Genomic DNA, 19,663 nt, shown 5'->3' on the forward strand with positions numbered 1-19,663 from the left:
ACTCCCATCCCTTATTCATTTGGATCGTAGTGCAATTCTTACCAGTTCCGATCAATCACGGAGTAGCAACCATTGACATGTACAGTCAGTCTATGCTATGCTATGCATAGGGAAGCTTTAAGGTTGTTACTCTGTTCACAATTCTCACCAAACCCGACCTAAACCCGACTCAAACCCGACTTTTTGTAAGCCCGAACCCGACCCATACCCGATAGTTTTGTAGCCTCCAAACCCGACCCGAACCCGAACTCGAAAAATTTCAAATTTTCAAACCCGAACCCGTCGGGTTCAAAGGGGTGTAAAAGACATTTTGGTCGGTTTTGAGTTAGATGTACCGTAAAACGGGGTAACTTTGATAGTTTTTTCGAAGAAAACTTGAATATTTATGCATGCTGTTTCAAAGAATTATAATTTATACAGTGATACCTCCATGAGTCGATGTTCCATGACTCGATATCGACTCATGGAACCATACTAAAAACAAAATTTCATGGTTACTATGATGGTCCCTAGAAGCAGCTTTCCAAAGGATTGCTGTTCCATGACTCGATATTTCCATGAGTCGATGGTCCCATCAATATCGACTCATGGAGGTTTCACTGTATTTTTAAAACAAGTACAGGCATCCTACCTATCGATTGCTGTTGATAGATTGTCAAAAGATTTATTTTGAATGGATGTATAATTTTTCATATAATCGAAAGTCGGTTTTCTGTTTTGGGGTAACTTTGACACTGGAGTATGCATCGGACAAAATTGAATGAATTACGAACATTTGTAGGGCATTGCATACCTATAGGCGTTTAACGTTATATGGAAATTTCTGACTTAGATTACAAAAATGGTCCCAGTTTGTGAAAATGCTTTTCGCTAAGAGATTTGAGACCGTATTCAAGTTCTATGATAACTAGGCTGCCAAATATAAGTTGCCAACTATTCAAAAGTACATCAAATAGTGATCGTACAACAGATTGTTTGTAAGCGTTTCAAAAATGCTAAAATTGTGTCAATTTTTAATATGAGCGCATGTAAGGTGTATGTGCTAAAATAAAAAAATAACAGGTATTTGCTTTGCAAACGTAGAGTGTATGTAGCCAAATTAAAATAACTGAGTAAAGTATTAAACATAAGTATCAGGCATAATTAAAATTTATATTAAAAATCCAAAAAAATAGACGCAATATGTAGATAATGCACTTGTCGGACACATGCAAAGCAAATCTTGATTTGTTTATTTTCGCATATACGTCGGATTGAAAAATTATGCTAGAATTGTTTGAAAAACGGCAGAAATATTATTAAAAAATATGTTCATGCGCTGTAGGTGCACCCAAACTTTTGCACGATACATGCATACATCATACTGAGGGGTGAAACCAGACTTTCGAACGATGACTTAAATGACTATTTTATCATAATTAAAATAGTTTTCAGATTTTTCAGCCAAAATTTCACAAGTAATTCTTTGAAGAGCATGATTGCGGCTCTAATGGCACATTAATTTTAAATTTTAGTCTACCCAATGCTGAGAAAATAAGCCATGTTTTTGCAATGTGTTTTTTGAAATATGTCACAACTTTGAGCACTGCCGTAGCAACAGGAGGAATTTGATCAAAAACCTTCAAAAATCCTTTGATAGATCTTCAGATTTTCCAAAAACTTTTTTGAGAAATCTTTAGAATTTTAATATAATAATTCAAACGGGTTTGATTAGAAACTCTGCAAACAATTTTTAATTTTCTCTATGACTTTTCCAGTAATGTCGTTAAAAATTCTTGGAAGACCTTCTACCGAAATTAATTGAAATGTTAGGAAGGATTAAAATTGACCTTTCCTGAGATTCCTATAGAATTTCGTTCGGGTGTTTTGTTTAAAGATTGTCAATGCATTCCACTATATTTTTGTTCGAAAGTGCGCTGAAATTAATTTCTTCCAGAATTTTGGCAATTAGTTGTTTCAATACAAACAATTTCACATGAATTTATTTCAAATGTATCTCCATAAATGCTTCGAAAATTCTGTGAAAAATCTTCAATTATTACATCAGCGATTTTCTACCGGAAATAGTTCAAGAAATTGGTTTGATTTAATTTGATTTAAATCTTAGAATTGTTTAAAGGTTATCTCCAGAAACTTTTAAAACAATATCTTAGACACATCGAACCTCATAAACCTCTCCAGAAGTTCCGTTCGAAATTCTTCTAGACACAAGCAATTCATATAAACCCAAATGTTCCCAAGTGAAAACATATTTCAATTCTTTCTTATCATAATTTCTGCAGAAACCTGTGAAAACAATATTAAAAGATCCAGGAAAAATTTTTTTGAAAAAAAAACTTAGATAAATTTATGGTGAAAACTTCAGGAAAAATCTAGCCTTTGAGAAAAATTTTTGGAGTAATTTCTTATAAAATCTCTCACCTAAAGAATTTATAATGGAACCCCTGAAATCTTAAATAAAATAGATAAATCAAGTGTAAACGAAATAAACAATGGATTTTTGAATAATTTATTTAAAGGATTTCTTTAATATACTCAAGCAACTTCAAAGAATTTGCAATGAAAGCTTAGGAAAAAGCCCGATGGTGCTAAACCAAAAAAAAAATGCTTGAAAAATAATGCAAGTGGTGCAAGTTATAGAACAATCCTAAAGCTGGATCCAAGATAACACGTTCTAGAAATTTCCAGAGAAATGTTTGGGAGTATGACTAGTCGTTTTCCATGAGTTTTATTTTCTAATATTCCTGGATATTCCAAGCATGGGGCTTTCCTTAGCCGAGTGGTTAGAGTCCGCGGCTACAAAGCAAAGCCATGCTGGTGTCTGGGATCGATTCCCGGTCAGTCCACGATCTTTTCGTAAGAAGCAGCCTCTGCCTCAGTGAGGACGTAATGCCAAGAAGAAGAAGAAGAAGAAGAAGAAGAAGAAGAAGAAGAAGAAGCATCTGGAGCAGCATGTAGAGAACAATTCCTTGAGATAATTTTAGAGGCATCTAATGGAATAATATCTAACGGAATTTTCAGTGCAGTTTGAAAAATATCAAAGAAGATTATATTGCTAAAATCCTGTAAGATTTCTTGAATTTTTTTAATAATTCTCGCATACTCTGAGATAACGCCCTAAAAGCCATTGGTAACCATGTGTGTAGCTCGTTGTTTCTGAGCAAATGAAAGAATAAGCATTCAAACCAACATTACGGGCAGGTAGATAATGACCCTTTCTTCCCCATAGCGTTGTTAAATAACATGAACATCCATTCAAATGCTCAGAAACAATGAGCTACACACATGGTTACCAATGGCTTTTAGGGCGAGATCAGAAGTTACGCGAGAATTATTCGAGTGCTTCGTTGAAGTCCAAGCAGGAAGTTTGTTTTTCTCGCGCTGGCGTCGAAGTTTTTTTTTCAATATGTTCTGCATGTGTTCGGCTCTAGAACAGGACGTGACAGCTCAACTAAACTGCCCGTTGTTTTTAAGTCGATAACATTGACAATACAAAAGCCAGTGCTATCAGTATCCTTTTTAAGCAAATCTTGTAAGCAAATTCAAATATCAAGACTAATTTTGTTGTTTCGTTCACGCTTCATTCATACAGTGCAATAAAGGATGCTAGCCTATTTAAAAAACAGGTTTACTTACAAAACAAGCGATATTTTTTGAGAAGATTGACACAATTTCCATTATATTGCTTTCAATTATGTATCTTTTTAAATTATTATAGCATTGTAAGAGCACATGTGGTAAACATAACATCGAATATAAATGGATTTTAAACAAAAAAATGCCCTGTTGCAATCCAACTCAACGATGTGAAAGGAGGCCTTTGCCAAAACGACCAATGATAAGTGGTCTTTTTTGTCAGGCGATTGGTTTCATTTTTGTACTTTGAGCTGACACGTATTGTCTTAGGTTCTGCTGGATAGTGCTCCATTCAAGCCCAAGAAGAAAGATCGTTTTTTCACGTTTTCGATTCGTTTTACTTGCGTCGGTGTCGAAGTTTTTTTCGGTTTATTTTGCACGTGTTCTGCTGGGCCCAAGCAGAAAGTTTGTTTATTTTTCGTCGTCACCAAAGCTAGTTTTTTTCGTTTTATTTTGCACGCATTCTGAGTGTTTCTTGATGGTCCAAGCAGTCGAGTTCGGGTTTTCGCATCGCCGGTGATGCAAGTGGATTACGGTTACTCAGCCAAGGATAAACGATCATTTTAATGAGCTCGTTTCATGCTTCTATTTTTAGTTGTTGTGCACTATTATGAAACGTATTTTTATTATGACAGCGGTAGGAATGCCACTTATATGAATTTATTTGACAAAATATGAGCAGTTCGGTCACTGTGTCACAGTGTCGACATAAACTCTTGTACATGACATTAAAATAGTAACCCCATACCTTTGGTTTTACCTTATTTTTATCATAAAAAAAGTGAATGGTTCGACACTGAAAGTGTATGTTCACGTCTTCTTTGAAGTACCGATAGGTACTGATAGACGATTTAATGTCTAAATGCCTAAGAACTAGGATTAACTTATTTCCTTTCGAATGCACATAGAAAGTTTCAATTAGACGTGTTATCCCAGAGGTGGGGATAAAATGCATTTGTATGTTTTTTTTCCTGAGAGTGAACCTAAACTTTTGCACGGGAGTGTATCTATAGAAAATTCTTATGAAAACGAACTTCCCACGTGGAAACTTTTGACCGGCGATTTTTTGAAATATTTTGGGTGAAGCGTTTCACTTCACTTTTTTAAATAACATCTTCTTGATATATTTGCTGACATGGTATCGTTTCCTTAGGAGTATTTTTATATCTCCCCGACCAAAGCTATTAGACAGTATATCACTTGAGTGTTTTTATTTTCTAACACCCTCCGATTTTTTGTTCTATCTGTAGAGGTATGCGAAAACGGCACGTGTCCCGTGTTCTAATAGAATATTTTTGCTTCCCCTTTCGTTTTGGATTTGGATTGGAGAGTCATATGTTGCAGCAAATTCTTCTGGTAGGTAGAGGCAAATCATATAGATATGTTACGGAGATGAGTTTAAGTTTGATTCATATTTGAAATAAACTCCCAAACACATCCGGTTATGACTTGAAATCGGTGTCAAGAAAAGATGCACATAACTCTTACAGATTCTAATAGTGCTTTAACTTTATCATTTAAGTTTGCTGTTTTAGACGATTTAATTAAAATCTCGATGAAAGTATTAACGGAGACTCACGGTATACAATGGAACTGCAACAATTTGATAGTGGCATTATTCAACTTCACGACGATCCCCATTTCCCTCATAACGCAAGCCTATGGAGATTCTGCAAAACAGACTAGGCAGTCATACTTTCGGCCATAAAGTTTTAATCCTTTGCATATGCTACAGTTGATTTTATTTATCGCACACAATGCCTGCATTATGCTCTTTTTTGCATCCAATTTTGTCTTGTTTTCATTTGTTGCTTACGCAAAAATAAAAAATATGTTTCCACGCTATACAGTGGTTGTTTATTTGCTTTTCGCCATACTCTTCTCCAGCTGCTGTATTGTATTCGCTAGCAACATTTACCAAACAGCCATCTGCACCTCTTAAATGAGATAATCCCTAAACTAATGTACGCTTATGCCGTTTGTGCTGTTCAAGCCTAGTGCAGATATTATGAACCTAGCAAAAACTTTTTTTTCTAACTAAAGGGCAACAACTAATGGATAATTATAGGTTTACAAGTCTGCATAATTTTTTACGCTAACTCTCTATCTTTTCTTAACTACTCAGTAAATCAATCGTCAAATGATTGTTGTGAAAATAGCTTTGTAACTAACGGAACTGATCTGCTTTTGGTCAATGTATCGAGTCTTGCTTCCGGTGATTAGATGTCAAGCTCGAAAAACAGATCAATTATTTGTAGTTATGTGGTGGGAGTCTCCGGTGTGGATGACAGATTGTTATCCGATGTTGACAGAGGCCGGCACAGGCCTATGCGAGCAGTCCCCAAAGGTATGCCTTTCAATATACTCACCGCCTGATCCAGAGTGGCGCCCTGAAGACTATGTTCGTTGACCGAAACAAGACGATCACCGGGGAAGATGAAACAGGTGGCCTCGGCAGAACCACCCGGAATCAGACCTCGCACAACGATGACAGTTCCTTCGGTGTCCAATGGATCCTGATAATCCAAGATGGAGAAACCGAATCCACGTTCCGTTTTCTCAATGTCGCAGTAAATTACTTCGTTGGTCCACAGGGCCAGGCCGGAAACTTGTTCAACGGATTTTGAACGCTGTTGATCCGTCAACGTAGCCGTACTCGAAGTGTAAAGTGAACTCTCCGACTGAGCTTTCGTTAGAATACCTTGTAAGCTCTGAAGGCTCTGCAGGCCTCCTGCAAGAATACTACGCGCTTCGAATGCTTCCGCATTTTGAGATGTATTGATCACAGTAGGGGCAGATGACCCGCGTGCACAGATCACTCGCACTTTTGAGGGCAATTCTTTGAGAATTTTCACCACTTCGATATGTTTCAACCCCTGCAAACGATGTTCGTTCACTTGCAGTAATTCGTCACCAGGCTTCAACGTGCCATTCCGCCCAACAGGGCCATCTTCCAAAATCGACCGTATATAGTGATGAGGGCGAACCTCCACGCCTCCTTCCACTTCCACTGTACCTTCTAAGCTTATTCCCAGCCCAGACAACTTCTGAATATCCGCAAAAATGACCCGGCTGTTCCCCATCTGTCGTTGCCACAATTCAATGACCGGATCTATTTCCACTATCGGCGTTACCATCTGGGAAGCACTTCGCACTTCTTCCCCACGAGAATCAAACACCAACTCCATGTTCTCCCTCAGAGGCGTTGCGCCTGCAGACGAAGCCAACGCCGCAATTACGGCACCATTTTCGTACAGACCGTTTTCACTACAATCCCCATTCTCCAGCAGAAACACATTTGAGTCAAACGTAGTGGCTGACTCCATTTCCGGATCGATCCCACATTCACCACACTCCGTTACCATTGAATCCGCATCGGATTTTGCCGCACAGATAGACAACGTTGTTACCGACGGAGATTGGACCATCGAACATCTCTGGTGACATTGCGATAACTGAGGATTGCTAGCAGCTGCTGCACTCGCCGCACTGGTGTCAATCAGAGCTACTTGCAAATGCTCGTAAATGCGGTGGTAGAATTGCTTCCAGCAATGGTTGACTAAGCACTTGTGGAATCGAAATCGAAGAAGGAGAAATTAAAGCTAGACTATTATTATCGATATTTATTGTATTGTTCACGGCGACCACTTCGATGTGAGTCGGACAGAGCTCCTCGGTTTCCTCGACGGGTGATTGCAAGAATGCCCCGGACGTGTAACCGGCCGTCTGCAGCAGGGTCCGGTCGAGTTCTTCCGGATCGGTAAGCATTTTTGTAGGAATGATCGGTGCATGGCTGGCTAAGGCTTGATAATCTGGAGAGGTTGGTTCCACCGGTCGGGCCACTATCAACCGTACCTGATGACCAGATTGTCGTAACACCGTTGCCACCTGCTCCGAACTGAAGCCTCGTAGGTTAACGTCGCCAATCTGTAGCACGTGGTCACCACTTTGAAGGCGACCATCGCGCTCGGCAACCGATCCGGGAATCAACGCCTTAATGACCACACCCGTGCTGCGGCCTCCAACGAGCATAAATCCAAGCCCGTTGCCATCGTTGACGAGATCGATTATCTCCACCTGGGACCACTCAGTGCTTAGGACCATGATGCCAGCAAGTTGCCACGCACCGGGTTGATATGAATTTGCATAATCACTACCACTGGAGGGCGTGGGAATAGCGCTCTTGTGAACCACCTGGAAGTATAAAGAAAATGTAAGAACAAGTTAGTTGCACGCTATATCAACATTTAGAGGCTTTTAAAATAAAATCTACATCAGATCCCCCCAGTAGCGGACAGCTAAACCGATAAATTCATAATTCCAATATTATTGTTTTAATGATAAATATTATAATTCTTGTAACGTCTTCTTCTTCTTCTTCTTCTTCTTCTTCTTCTTCTTATTCTTATTCTTCTTCTTCTTCTTCTTCTTTTTCTTCTCCTTCTTGGCATTAACGTCTCCACTGGGACAGAGCCGGCTACTTAGCGTAATTTTCTACTAACGTACAAAAATCAATTTTCAAAATATAAGTAGGTAGGTATTCTTGAACTTTTATGATATTTTAATTCCATAAATATTGTATAGTTAAGAGTTTTGCAAGCATATTCGGATTCAGGGAGACCAAATCAAGTAAGTAGAGTTGTTTACGATAAACACCTGAATGGCGCAGAGGAGGAAGACCAAGGCAGCAAAAGGAATGGCTTCATCAGGCCATTGGCGTTGAGCATTCGATCGATTTATCACCACCAGCATGTGACCAATCGATTAAATTTTCAGCTTAAACGGTTGACTGGTTCTCCAGATTTGTCCTCCAGAAGTTTTGACATTTGACCCAACATGGTCTCTACTTCTTTTATATCTAGGTTATTATAATTGCTTACAACGAAAATATAAAACCATCCTAAACTTGCGAAGTACTGCCAGCCCGAAGCCCTAATACCCGTAGTATTGTTACGGCTGAACAAACATTGTTGCTGTGCTTGTAATTTCGCCTGACGATAAGTAAATTTTCGCAGCACACCATCCAAGTGTCAATATTTACAATTGCATAAATCGACTGCACCATTACCGTCGCCATAAACTGCGGGGTAAGCCAAGGGGAGAAATTGTTTCGGGGGGTGACACTTTTCCGGTGCAAAAAGGCGTGTGGGCAAAACGTAATGCAGCATAAATAACCACTTTGCCGCTACCGTCTTGTTGGTTGGCCGGATGGACGGTTTATGGTAGCACATGACGATTCCTTTACCCAATGATGATGATGATGCTGGTGATGGGTCTGATAGCTACAACCGTAAAGGTTATAATGGATGCCATATTCTAAGTTTGTACAGCTGGTGAATTCACAACTTGTAGTATCTCAAGTGTCAAAGCTAATAAGGTACAGTGGGGGAAGTGTATCAGTGGGGTAAGTGGATCATTTGTCAATATTAAGCATAAATACTTGAATATGTTGAAAGTTTTCGCACTATTGCTTCTTTTTAGGTTATATTCTTACGCCCACACTGATACTATTGCAAAACTGGTACTACACGTACACTAACACAAGCAAACTTGTTAGCTGCAAAAAGTAATTAATTTGAAAATTGTTTTCCATCAATCAAAAATCCATTGTATCTCTGTCTAAAATCGAATTCTATTATTTTTTTCGACACATGGTAAGCATTTCAGTTCTAATTGAATGATTCACAATAAAAAATATGTAATTTATGTAAATAAATACAAATATATTGGACATGGTACACTTACCCCTACTTTTTAATGGGGTGGGGTAAGTGGATCAAGAATAATTATCACCTATTGGCAGACTGCTTACGTGAGTTTTAATAAGCTTTAATATCCGATAATGTTGTTTTCCTTTATTTTGTTCCGTTCCCAGCTTGAATTTGTCAAATTGACCATAGAAAATTTGAATTAATCCACCTAATAGCTTTTTTAACCTTTTTGGTATAAAAAAATATATAAAAAGAATAATAATTTTAAAATTTACACGAAACTTTTCGTGGTTTATCTAAGGTTAGTTGTAAAAGAGCAAAATATACTTATTTTCCAATCGAAAGCATAGAATCGTACCTTATTTGACCATATAAATTGTTCTAGACAGATGATACACATATTTTCATAAATAAAATAGAAGGATTTCAGTTTGGTATTCAAAAGTAAATGTAACTAATATTTTTAAACCAAGAGTGTTTTTAAAAAATATCGTAAGGAATAATCCCACAATACTTCTGTATAACTTATGCGTATTTCTAGTTACAATGTTTTTTTTTGTTCAAATTAGTATGAACTAATACATATATACTTTTTATTATACCTTTATTAAATTAAGATACTTTTTAATTTTAAAGTATTAAAATGTAACATTACTAGCACTAATAACAAGAACGAGGGTAATATCATTCTTATTAAACATAATCACACTACATTTGTTTCGAGAACAGATTTTTTTTTATGGTGATCCACTTACCCCACCATGGTGGGGCAAGTGGATCATTTGGCGCAAATTTTTAAGTCTCCCAAACTCAATACATAACAATCAGAAAAATCAAAATAAATGACGATTTGAAGTATAATAGTCCCTTATTTGTTATCCACAGAAAAAAATTTGAGTTACATTATTCACGTTAGCTGTACATAACAATGAAGTTAACTATTGATTTTTCTGTATCCACTTACCCCACGGTACCTTACACTATTTTTTCCGAAATATTATGAATTTGTCGTAGTCTTACACTAATATGCGCACCAAATGCACGATGTACAAAACGCTCATAAGACCGGTAGTCCTCTATGGGCATGAAGCGTGAACGATGCTCGAGGAGGACTTGCAAGCTCTTGGGGTTTTCGAACGCCGAGTGCTAAGGACGATCTTCGGCGGCGTGCAGGAGAACGGCGTGTGGCGGCGAAGGATGAACCACGAGCTCGCTCAACTCTACGGCGAACCCAGTATCGTGAAGATAGCTAAAGCTGGAAGGATACGCTGGGCAGGGCATTTTGCAAGAATGCCGGACAACAACCCCGTAAAGATGGTGTTCGCTACGAATCCGGTCGGAACAAGAAGGCGTGGGGCGCAGCGAGCTAGGGGGATTGACCAGGTGCACCAGGACCTGGAGAGCGTGGGTCACAGTCGAGGATGGAGAGAAACGGCCATGAACCGAGTGAATAGGGTCCTAAAGCCCTGTCCCAATTTTAGTGCCAAGCGCTTAAGTTTAGGCCAAAAACACATGTTTACTCAATTTTCTAATGTTTTCCGTTGGTTTAAGCCCAAAAAAACTTTTTTTTGGATTTTGTCACATCCTTTGGCTTAAACTCAAATTTTGGGTGTGTTTTGTTTTCCGTGTCCCTTACGAAATGTCAAATAGGAACAACCCCAGTGGTCGAACTAAAACCCCTGTGGTGTTTTTGTCGACTAAGCGAACGTCAAACATGATCAAAAGTGTCAAGGTTCATTTATGGACCAAATTTTTAAATTAAAGCTTAAACATGATATAGCCATTATTTGAGCGGGAAAAAATGCTAAAGTAATTACAGTAACATGCTTTTTCGGGTTATTAAATAAAAACAAGATTTCATTAAAAATTTTAGGACCCAATTGGCAAAATATTGTTGGCGAGGCTTTATCAAGATAATTGATGTAAAGCTAAATAAGTAAGTAAGTATGTGGTAGAATTCACGGAGATATTTTTGATTGAATTCGTAACGAAATATCCGGTCAAAAATTTATGGACATCGACTCATGGCACAGAGTAGTGTTTGATTTGTTGATCTTGTGCGGTTCTATAGAAGCCGTGCTGGTTATATCAATGATTAATTGTTAGATTCATAATCACTTTTCCTACATGTTAATGACAGTTAAGTTTATCAGGGAGACATTATTCTCAACTTTCTTTAAAGGTTCCATGAAATGTTACCTTTGTTTATTTCGCAAATTCTGTAATATGTTGAACATTGACTCTGAGAAAATTGATTTATTTATATTTTATAATGCATACTGAGCATAGATGACCGTACAATTCGTAGTTGCTACTCCGTGATTGACCAGAACAATCGAAGTTGCACACAGATTTAATGAATGTGGCTTGGGATTAGCTTACCATTCTTCAATGTGCACAAATCGAGAGCTCAAATTTTAAAAGTCAATAACGGCGCCGGCCACGTCCTTACGGTCATCAGGGAAGGGAAGGAATGTTAGTTAGACAACCGTTGTTACTAGAGACCGAGTACACCTCTGCATCTCCACAGTTGTCATGGAAAGAAATATTGGGTTAGTGGGATAAGGTAAAGATCTGGGAGTCAACAATGGTTGGTGATGCGATCCATGATATAATCACGCCTAATCGGATTTGCGATATAATCTTTTAATCGTAGTGTAAGCCGAACAAGTGTTCGACACTCGCCCTACAGCAAGGGACGCGATCAATAGATCTAACACTGCTAACGATCCGCAGTGCTTTTTCCTTTCAAATGTTTGTTCCGGCCCTCATCGCCCGCCCCGCAGGAGCAAGCATCAAGGTCGAAGGTTTAAACACAACTCTATTTATTTTTATAATACATATTATACAGAAAATAATTCGTCTTCCTATAATAAAACCGTTTTTCAATAAAATTTGCTTCAAAATAAAAACCTAATAAGTGGTCAGCAGGATTCCCATGGTATTTCCATATTATTCCCACAGGACACTTGAAGGTTTCCCACCGAATTCCAACAGGATTCTCAAAGAATATCACGCATAGTTGTCAGTGAAATCTCACATGGACATGACTTTTATAAGATTCTTGCTTGATTCCCAAAGTATCTCCACAGGAATCTCTCAGACATACTAATTATTTTCCTAATAATGCTCACAGGATTTCCTTGACTTACACAGGATCCTTTCAGAATTTTCTCTGAACATTCACAAGAATCTCAGCTTTCCCCAGAGATTCCCATTTTCAAACTATTTGCTCACTATTTCCGCAGTATTTTCGCAACATTTCCACAGCAAAAATCCACTGATATCCTGCGATACACATTACAATCCCAGGATCCATATTGAATTCCTACTATCCTCGCTACAATCCCTAGATTTACACTGGTAGATCCCAAGATCTACCATGCAAATCCATAATCTATATTGAAAACACAAGATTCATAATCAAAGGATCATAACTGAAGTACCAGAATCCAGACCAAAATCTCAGATCCACACTGTAATCCACACGGGAATACCATGATACACGGGGATCTTAACATTCACTATGAAATACTTACTACACGCTGGAGTTCCAATATTCGCACTGGAATCTAAGGATCCACACTGGAAGACTAGATTTACACTGTCACCCTACGATCCAAAACACAGGATCCACTCTGAATTTTTACGATCTACACAACAATCCCTGTATTCACACGGAATAAAGAGATCCACACTGAAATACCAGAATCCACACTGTAGTTCTTGGATCCACAATGGTATCCTACGATGCACTCTAAAATCCTGCGATCCACACTACAACCCCAAGATATTCACTAAAATTCTACGATCAATATTACAATCCCAGGATCCACACTGGAGTACCAAAATTCCACATCAGAATTCTACGGTTCTGTTGGCGAAATTACTCCGACTCGGTGTTTCAACACGAATGTGTAATTGGCTGCAATCGTACCTTAGAAACAGGAGTCTCTGTGTGAAGGTTGGATCTACTGTATCGCATCCTTTTCACCCTGCATCTGGGGTACCGCAGGGCAGCAACCTAGGACCCTTACTGTTTTCACTGTTCTTCAATGATGTGACTATCGTTCTTGCAAATGGCGGTTTGTTAATCTACGCAGACGATCTAAAAATTTTCCTCGTCGTGAGAACTAAAGCGGACTGCAGAGACCTCCAGGAGCTATTGAACCAGTTCGCACGCTGGTGTACCATGAATTTCCTGGCTGTTAGCGTTTCCAAATGCTGTGTGATTTCATACCGTCGCTGTAAATCACCAATTTTGTACGATTACAATATAAATGGTCAGGAACTCGAACGTGTGGACAAGGTCAAAGATCTGGGCGTTTTGTTGGATTACAGATTGACATTTAAACTGCATTATGCCACTATCATTGACAAGGCGAACCGTCAACTGGACTTCATCTTAAAAATTACAAAAGAATTCAACGACCCGATGTGTCTGCGTTCCTTGTACTGTTCTCTGGTTAGATCCATTTTAGAATTTGCTTCGATAGTATGGTCACCTTATGAGGCAGTGTGGATAACCAGAATAGAAGCAGTTCAGCGTAAGTTTGTGAGACATGCTTTGAGGGATCTACCGTGGCGTGATCCGTTGAACTTGCCTCCTTACGACCATCGTTGCAGATTGCTGGGACTGGAACCGCTGCACGTCCGGCGCAAAAATAGCCGAGCTGTTTATGGATCGAAAATTGTTCGTACGGAGGTTGATTGTCCTGCTTTGCTTCAACATGTGCAATTTTATGCTCCAGAGCGCGTATTACGGACAAGGCAACTGATCCAGATAGCTTCCAGGAATACTGGTTATGGAGCAAATGATCCGTTAAATTCCATTTGCAATGAATTCCGACAAGCTTATGGTGTATTTGAGTTTAACTTGACGACAAATACTTTTAGACAACGCTTAAGCAGAACACGTTTTATAAATTGACTATGTTTACATTTTTTTTGTGTTAGTACTAGTATTTCATTGAGACCATGATGTCCGATGGAAGTAATCAAATAAATAAATAAATCCCATGATCTACACTGAAATCCTACGATCTAAACTACAATTCCAATATCTACATGGAAATCAAAGGGTCTGAAATTAACACTACAATCCTAGAATTCTCACTGGAATCAAAGGATTTCACTGAAATACTAGAATCAACATTGGAGACCCAGGATCTACACTGAAATCCCAGTAGCCATTCAGAAATCTCAGAATCCACACTGGCTTCCAGGGTATTTCAAAAATCGTTAAGGAATCTCTGATATGGCAACCACCCTTATTGTAACATAGGACGAGCGTGGTGATGCCGACAAAAGCTGCTGACAATTTTTTTGCAATATTTTAAGCTTACAACGCAACCTAGTGGAAGAACTTTGCCGAAGATACCATCCTTCCATTTTGTCTGAAAAAAACTGTTTTCAATAAAAAGTAACTGATCTCAAAATAGATAATTGGGCGATCGAGGCTTCTGATCTCAAAATAGATCACTTGGCACTAATGGGTTAAAAAGTAATTTGTGCAGTATTGATTTGAGATGCTTCTTAGAATAGTTATTCATGCAACAAATTGCAAAATGATGTTTTTTTCAGCACGAGTTGTACATTTATTCAACGAGTGCTGGAAAAATCGAGTTTCGCAACGAGTTGCATACAACATTTTTTGGACAATCCATTCCCAAACAAGTAATGTCAGATCGGTCTGAACATGCAATTTACCTAAAATTGATTTTTCTCAGTATCCATGCAAGATACCCTGTTTCGGAAGTAGGGCGTATTAGAGCGCATCCGGATGCGAATCGAATGCACCACTTCCGAAGTTAGGTATTTCGCATAGATTCAGAGAAAAATCTAACTACGACGAAAAACTTATTCTAACTTTTTATCGCGCCGACAATACCACCAGTCTTGTATCTGGATCGCTTATCACATATAAAATCAGATCCTATGGCTGTATATACTGGGATGTTTTGCTGGTGCCTCGCAAAGAGTACTGAAAAGTAGCATTTTTCAGCATTGTTTTTTTGTAGGAAAAGCAGGCCATTATGTAGTGCATCTTATCAATGAAAAGTTGATTGATTTGCAACGGAATCGCAAAAATGCTATTTTCACATTTATAATACGGTCGTTTTTCGGTTTCATCGTCCCACTAATAGTTACTAATAGTCGCTAATCGCCAAATTCACACTCGGTGTTATAACGGTTTTCATTTCGATTATATCACGCTTCTTGCGGTAGTTTTAATTCAAGTGTGAATCGATCTCAGGGTGTTGAAAATTCATTTGATTTGTTCTCATTAACACCCTCAATATTTAAAAAAAAAAGTAATAAAAATGATTCATTGGCTTTACTAGAAACGGTTATTCAGAGCTACAAACTGTAGTTCAAATGATTCAAAGTTATATATTTTTATAATTTGGCATTTCTCTTGAATCAATCTCAAAATAAATTGGATTCATCTGCATTTTTTTCCTATTCTTCTTCTTGGAATTACGTTCCACTAGGACACCACCTACTTCTCATTCTGATGGTCAATGAGCACCTCCACAATTATTAACTGAGAGCTTTGCCAAAGTTGCATTTTTCGCATTCGTATATCGTGTGGCAGGTATAATGATACTCTATGGCCAGGAAAGTCAAAGCAATTTTTATTACGAAAAGATCCTTTACCGGGGGCCTTCCTTAGCCGAGTGGTTAAAGTCCGCGGCTACAAAAGCAAAGCCATGCTGAAAGTGTCTGGATTCGATTCCTGGTCGGTCCAGGATCTTTTCGTAATGGAAATTTCCTTGATTTCCCTGGGCATAGAGTATTATCGTACCAGCGACACGATATACGAATGCGAAAAATGGCACTTTGGCAAAGAAAGCCTCAGTTAATAACTGTGGTCATAAGAACACGAAGCTGAGAAGCAGGCTTTATCAAAGTGGGGAAGTAATGCCAAGAAGAAGAAGAAGATCCTTTACCGACCGGGAACCGAACCAAGACACCTTCGGCATGACTTTGCTTTATATTCGCGGACATTCCCACTAGGCTAAGAAAGGTCCAAGCGGATATAGAAGTTGAATCTAGTGTTAAGATGGGCTAGTGTGGAATAAAATTTAGATTCTTGCTCCAGTCCACTTGCAAAATTAAAGCTCCATCGGTGCAACTATATTTAAGCGCCAGCCGTTCAAAGTTTGTATGGAATTTACTACGGGAAAACTTATTTTTGCAAAGAAAATTTGCCAGAGGTCACCTAAAGATCTCTATAAAAATTCTAAGCGCAGACCGCGATAATTTTTACGGTGACGAATATTTCCGAAGACCGCGAAATAAACCGACTCTTGTGAAAAAAGTTTGTCAATGAAAACCTATTGGCATAAGCGACGTTTATGTAATCAATGATCTCTCTTAATTTCCTGTTAAGAATAATATCGTGAACCGATTTTTTTTCATTTCACTGCTGAATAATATAATATTCCTTTAATTATATCTTGAGACTTTAAAAAGTATACATTCTTCAGTTAAATGAATTTTATCAATCTGATACAAAAAAATACATTTACTTTTCGTTTCGCCAGGTTCATGGTTTTTTTTTTTATTTTTTCTTTTTTATTGTGGCTTTATAAAATCGACGAATTCTAGAATGTCGCTCAACATTCAAAACTTGCTCTTGCAGGGTGAAAAATAAAATGTATAAAATTTAAGTTTTTGTTCTTTATCTGCACTGGTCTCAAATGCCTTTTTTCAAATTCCTTCATTAGTATCGGTCCAAACATTGCATTATACATTTCTCATATCTGAGGGTTTTGTGTTAGGCAGCTACAATTAAAATTTTGTTAACAACATAATTCAATGTACTATGATGTAATTATAATTGCATCAATGCTAGTTCCATTAAAATGTTGGTTTAAGCCGATTTGCATTTTTGCCAGCCGAACAAGAATAAAACGCGGAAACGAGAAAAATCGTGACAGCTGGTTTCAAACACTTCCACTCGCGTGCGCAGCTTGCTGCGATCCTTTGTAATTCATGATAATTTTACCAATAATTTTGAAAATGTTATTCTGCATCCTCTGTCTGAAAAAATATGTCAACTGAAAATATTTATCAAATATATTAATCGAAATAACGATAAACTATTTTCTGGAAGTTTCTTGAAGAGGATGTAAAACATTTCATCATCGTCAGAGGGTTTCACAATTTTGAATTGAACAAAACGTTTTCTTGATTGAGAATGTTGTTGGAGATTATAGTCTATATCAAATTTCGTTTGCAAAGAAATTTTAACGTCAAGATTACTATCGATACAGGTTTTATATGCATTCCAATCAGCTCTTAGAATCGCTTCATGGAAAATTTGAAAAGTAACAGGGAAATGATCAGAATTAAAGTCAGAATAAGACAAATAACAGACAGCAAAAGGCAATTCAGCAATCATGAAAATTAATTTTCCAAGATATGTTTCATAAGAAGTACCCAGAGTTTCAAAACCTTTACTTTCAATGGATTTCCTGCTTTGCTCATGTTCACAGTTGACCAGCAGAAGTTTTCTCGTTTTATTTTGTATGGGGATAGGCATGTAACTTCAAATTTCTCGTAAGTATAAGCATTTATCGGAAAAAATATCTGGTAGGCGTGATAGTCATTATCATTACGTACTACCAGTACCAAATATTTTTTGAAAATAGTTCCCATTTTTGAGATGCCTTTCACCATACAAATATTATCCGCGTTATCTTTTAGCGACTTTTCGTGCATAGACACTAGCGTAAGTGCGTATGTGGTATGTAGCGAATCAGGCCATGCATGTAACTCATTGACAAAAGAAGATGATGCTCCATCCAGACGATCATTTCGATAAACAAACAAGTTTGGATCGTTTTATGAGTCTGTGTACACACTTAATTGTTAAATTTGGTTTCGGTAAAGCAAATTAACGAACTCGGCCTGTAAATCGTATTTTATCTGAAATCTCGTTTGAATTTGACACTTGATCCAAATTGACAGATGTGAAGTGCCGAAAATCGGTTATTTATATTAATTACCGAAATTCGGTGTTTCAAATTGCCACAGTGTTCGGCAAACGAATACAGGTTTTCAAATCAACAAATGATCAAAACGAACAATGAAACTAAATATCAAATGACTTTGAAGTGATCTGGTGATGTAAAATTTACACTTAGGTATAATAAATGATTCCTTTCTTATCAGAGGAGAGCGTACGGATTTAAAGAGTCCAACGCTGTACATCGTTGAAGGGAATGACTTCGTGCAAAAAAAAAAATCGTGATAAATGTCAAAATACTAAGCATACAAACCTTCCCTTCCTATTTGGGTTTGCTGTCCTCCTTTTCGGTATCTGCACTTTGCGTGATAGTACTCGAGCAATGAAATTTGTTTTTCTTTATCCCCACTCGTGCGTTTAATGATATCCTTTTTCTCGATTCCCCACTACTGGTATAGATGGATTCGCTTCACTTGAGGTGACACTGTTGCTTGTAGATACAGAATTTTCAGTACCCCTGCCAGCACATACCCTTTTGGTAGCGAACCAGACTTCCGATATTAATATTCAACCATTCTCAACATTTCACTATTGAACTTTTTACTTCTACTCCTCTACATTATCAAACACCGTGATACACTCCGAAGAAACTCCAATATACACTCGTAACACAATGGTTTTCGTAGCCCGTGAACAAATTTTTCCGTCATGTAGCACCCACCCCTTTTGAGGGAATTTTCCCACTACAAATTTTCCTTAAATATCACCCAGTTGATGCGTTTTGTTGCGTTCTCGAACTGGTACAATCATCAGCTATCGATAATTTAGGCGATTATCCTATGAAATAACACACTGAGACCAAGCAAAGGATGTGAAAATGGTACAGGCTGCAATCGCACACAGGAACACCAAAAAAATCGAAACGTCGAATTCACGCGAAATACCACCCGCAACAAGAGTTTCCAAACGCGCCCGAATCGGAACAAGACCGAATAATGATTGAACCTCTGAACCAAGAACGAATCGCCGAGCGAACCAGCCTTTAGATTCTACGGTAGGAAAAAGATAGCTAGCAACTGTTGAAGCCCTCTCGCCCACTCTGCCGTTTTGTTTGTAGAATTTTCTCCACTGCATACAGCTATATGTGGAAAATTCCGAGTGGAAAACAGTTGGAAAATTGGAACTGACAGAAATGGCGCGTGCGTTCTGTGCCTGGAGCACGTGTTGGATCGAGCAGCTGAAACGGAACCGACGAGAGGCTTTTCAGAACTCGAAGCCAAAGAGGGTGCCAAAGGGCTTCGAGTAGCTGTTCTAATTCGCAGCTGGAAAAAAGTCAATG

General features: G+C 38.1%; 1 protein-coding gene across 1 annotated transcript; it reads right to left on the minus strand.

Annotated features, from left to right (window-relative positions):
• Window positions 1-5,361: 5,361 nt before the first annotated feature.
• LOC110676561 (patj homolog) lies at window positions 5,362-19,329 on the minus strand. The gene is given in 3 exon segments (XM_021844950.1): window positions 5,362-7,146; window positions 7,148-7,830; window positions 18,638-19,329. Coding segments are annotated over 2 exon segments (1,845 nt in total). The 5' UTR covers window positions 7,741-7,830; window positions 18,638-19,329; the 3' UTR covers window positions 5,362-5,894.
• Between the last annotated feature and the right edge of the window lie 334 nt (window positions 19,330-19,663).

The sequence above is a fragment of the Aedes aegypti genome, chromosome 1, assembly GCF_002204515.2.
Source record: "Aedes aegypti strain LVP_AGWG chromosome 1, AaegL5.0 Primary Assembly, whole genome shotgun sequence".
Lineage (NCBI taxonomy): Eukaryota > Metazoa > Arthropoda > Insecta > Diptera > Culicidae > Aedes > Aedes aegypti.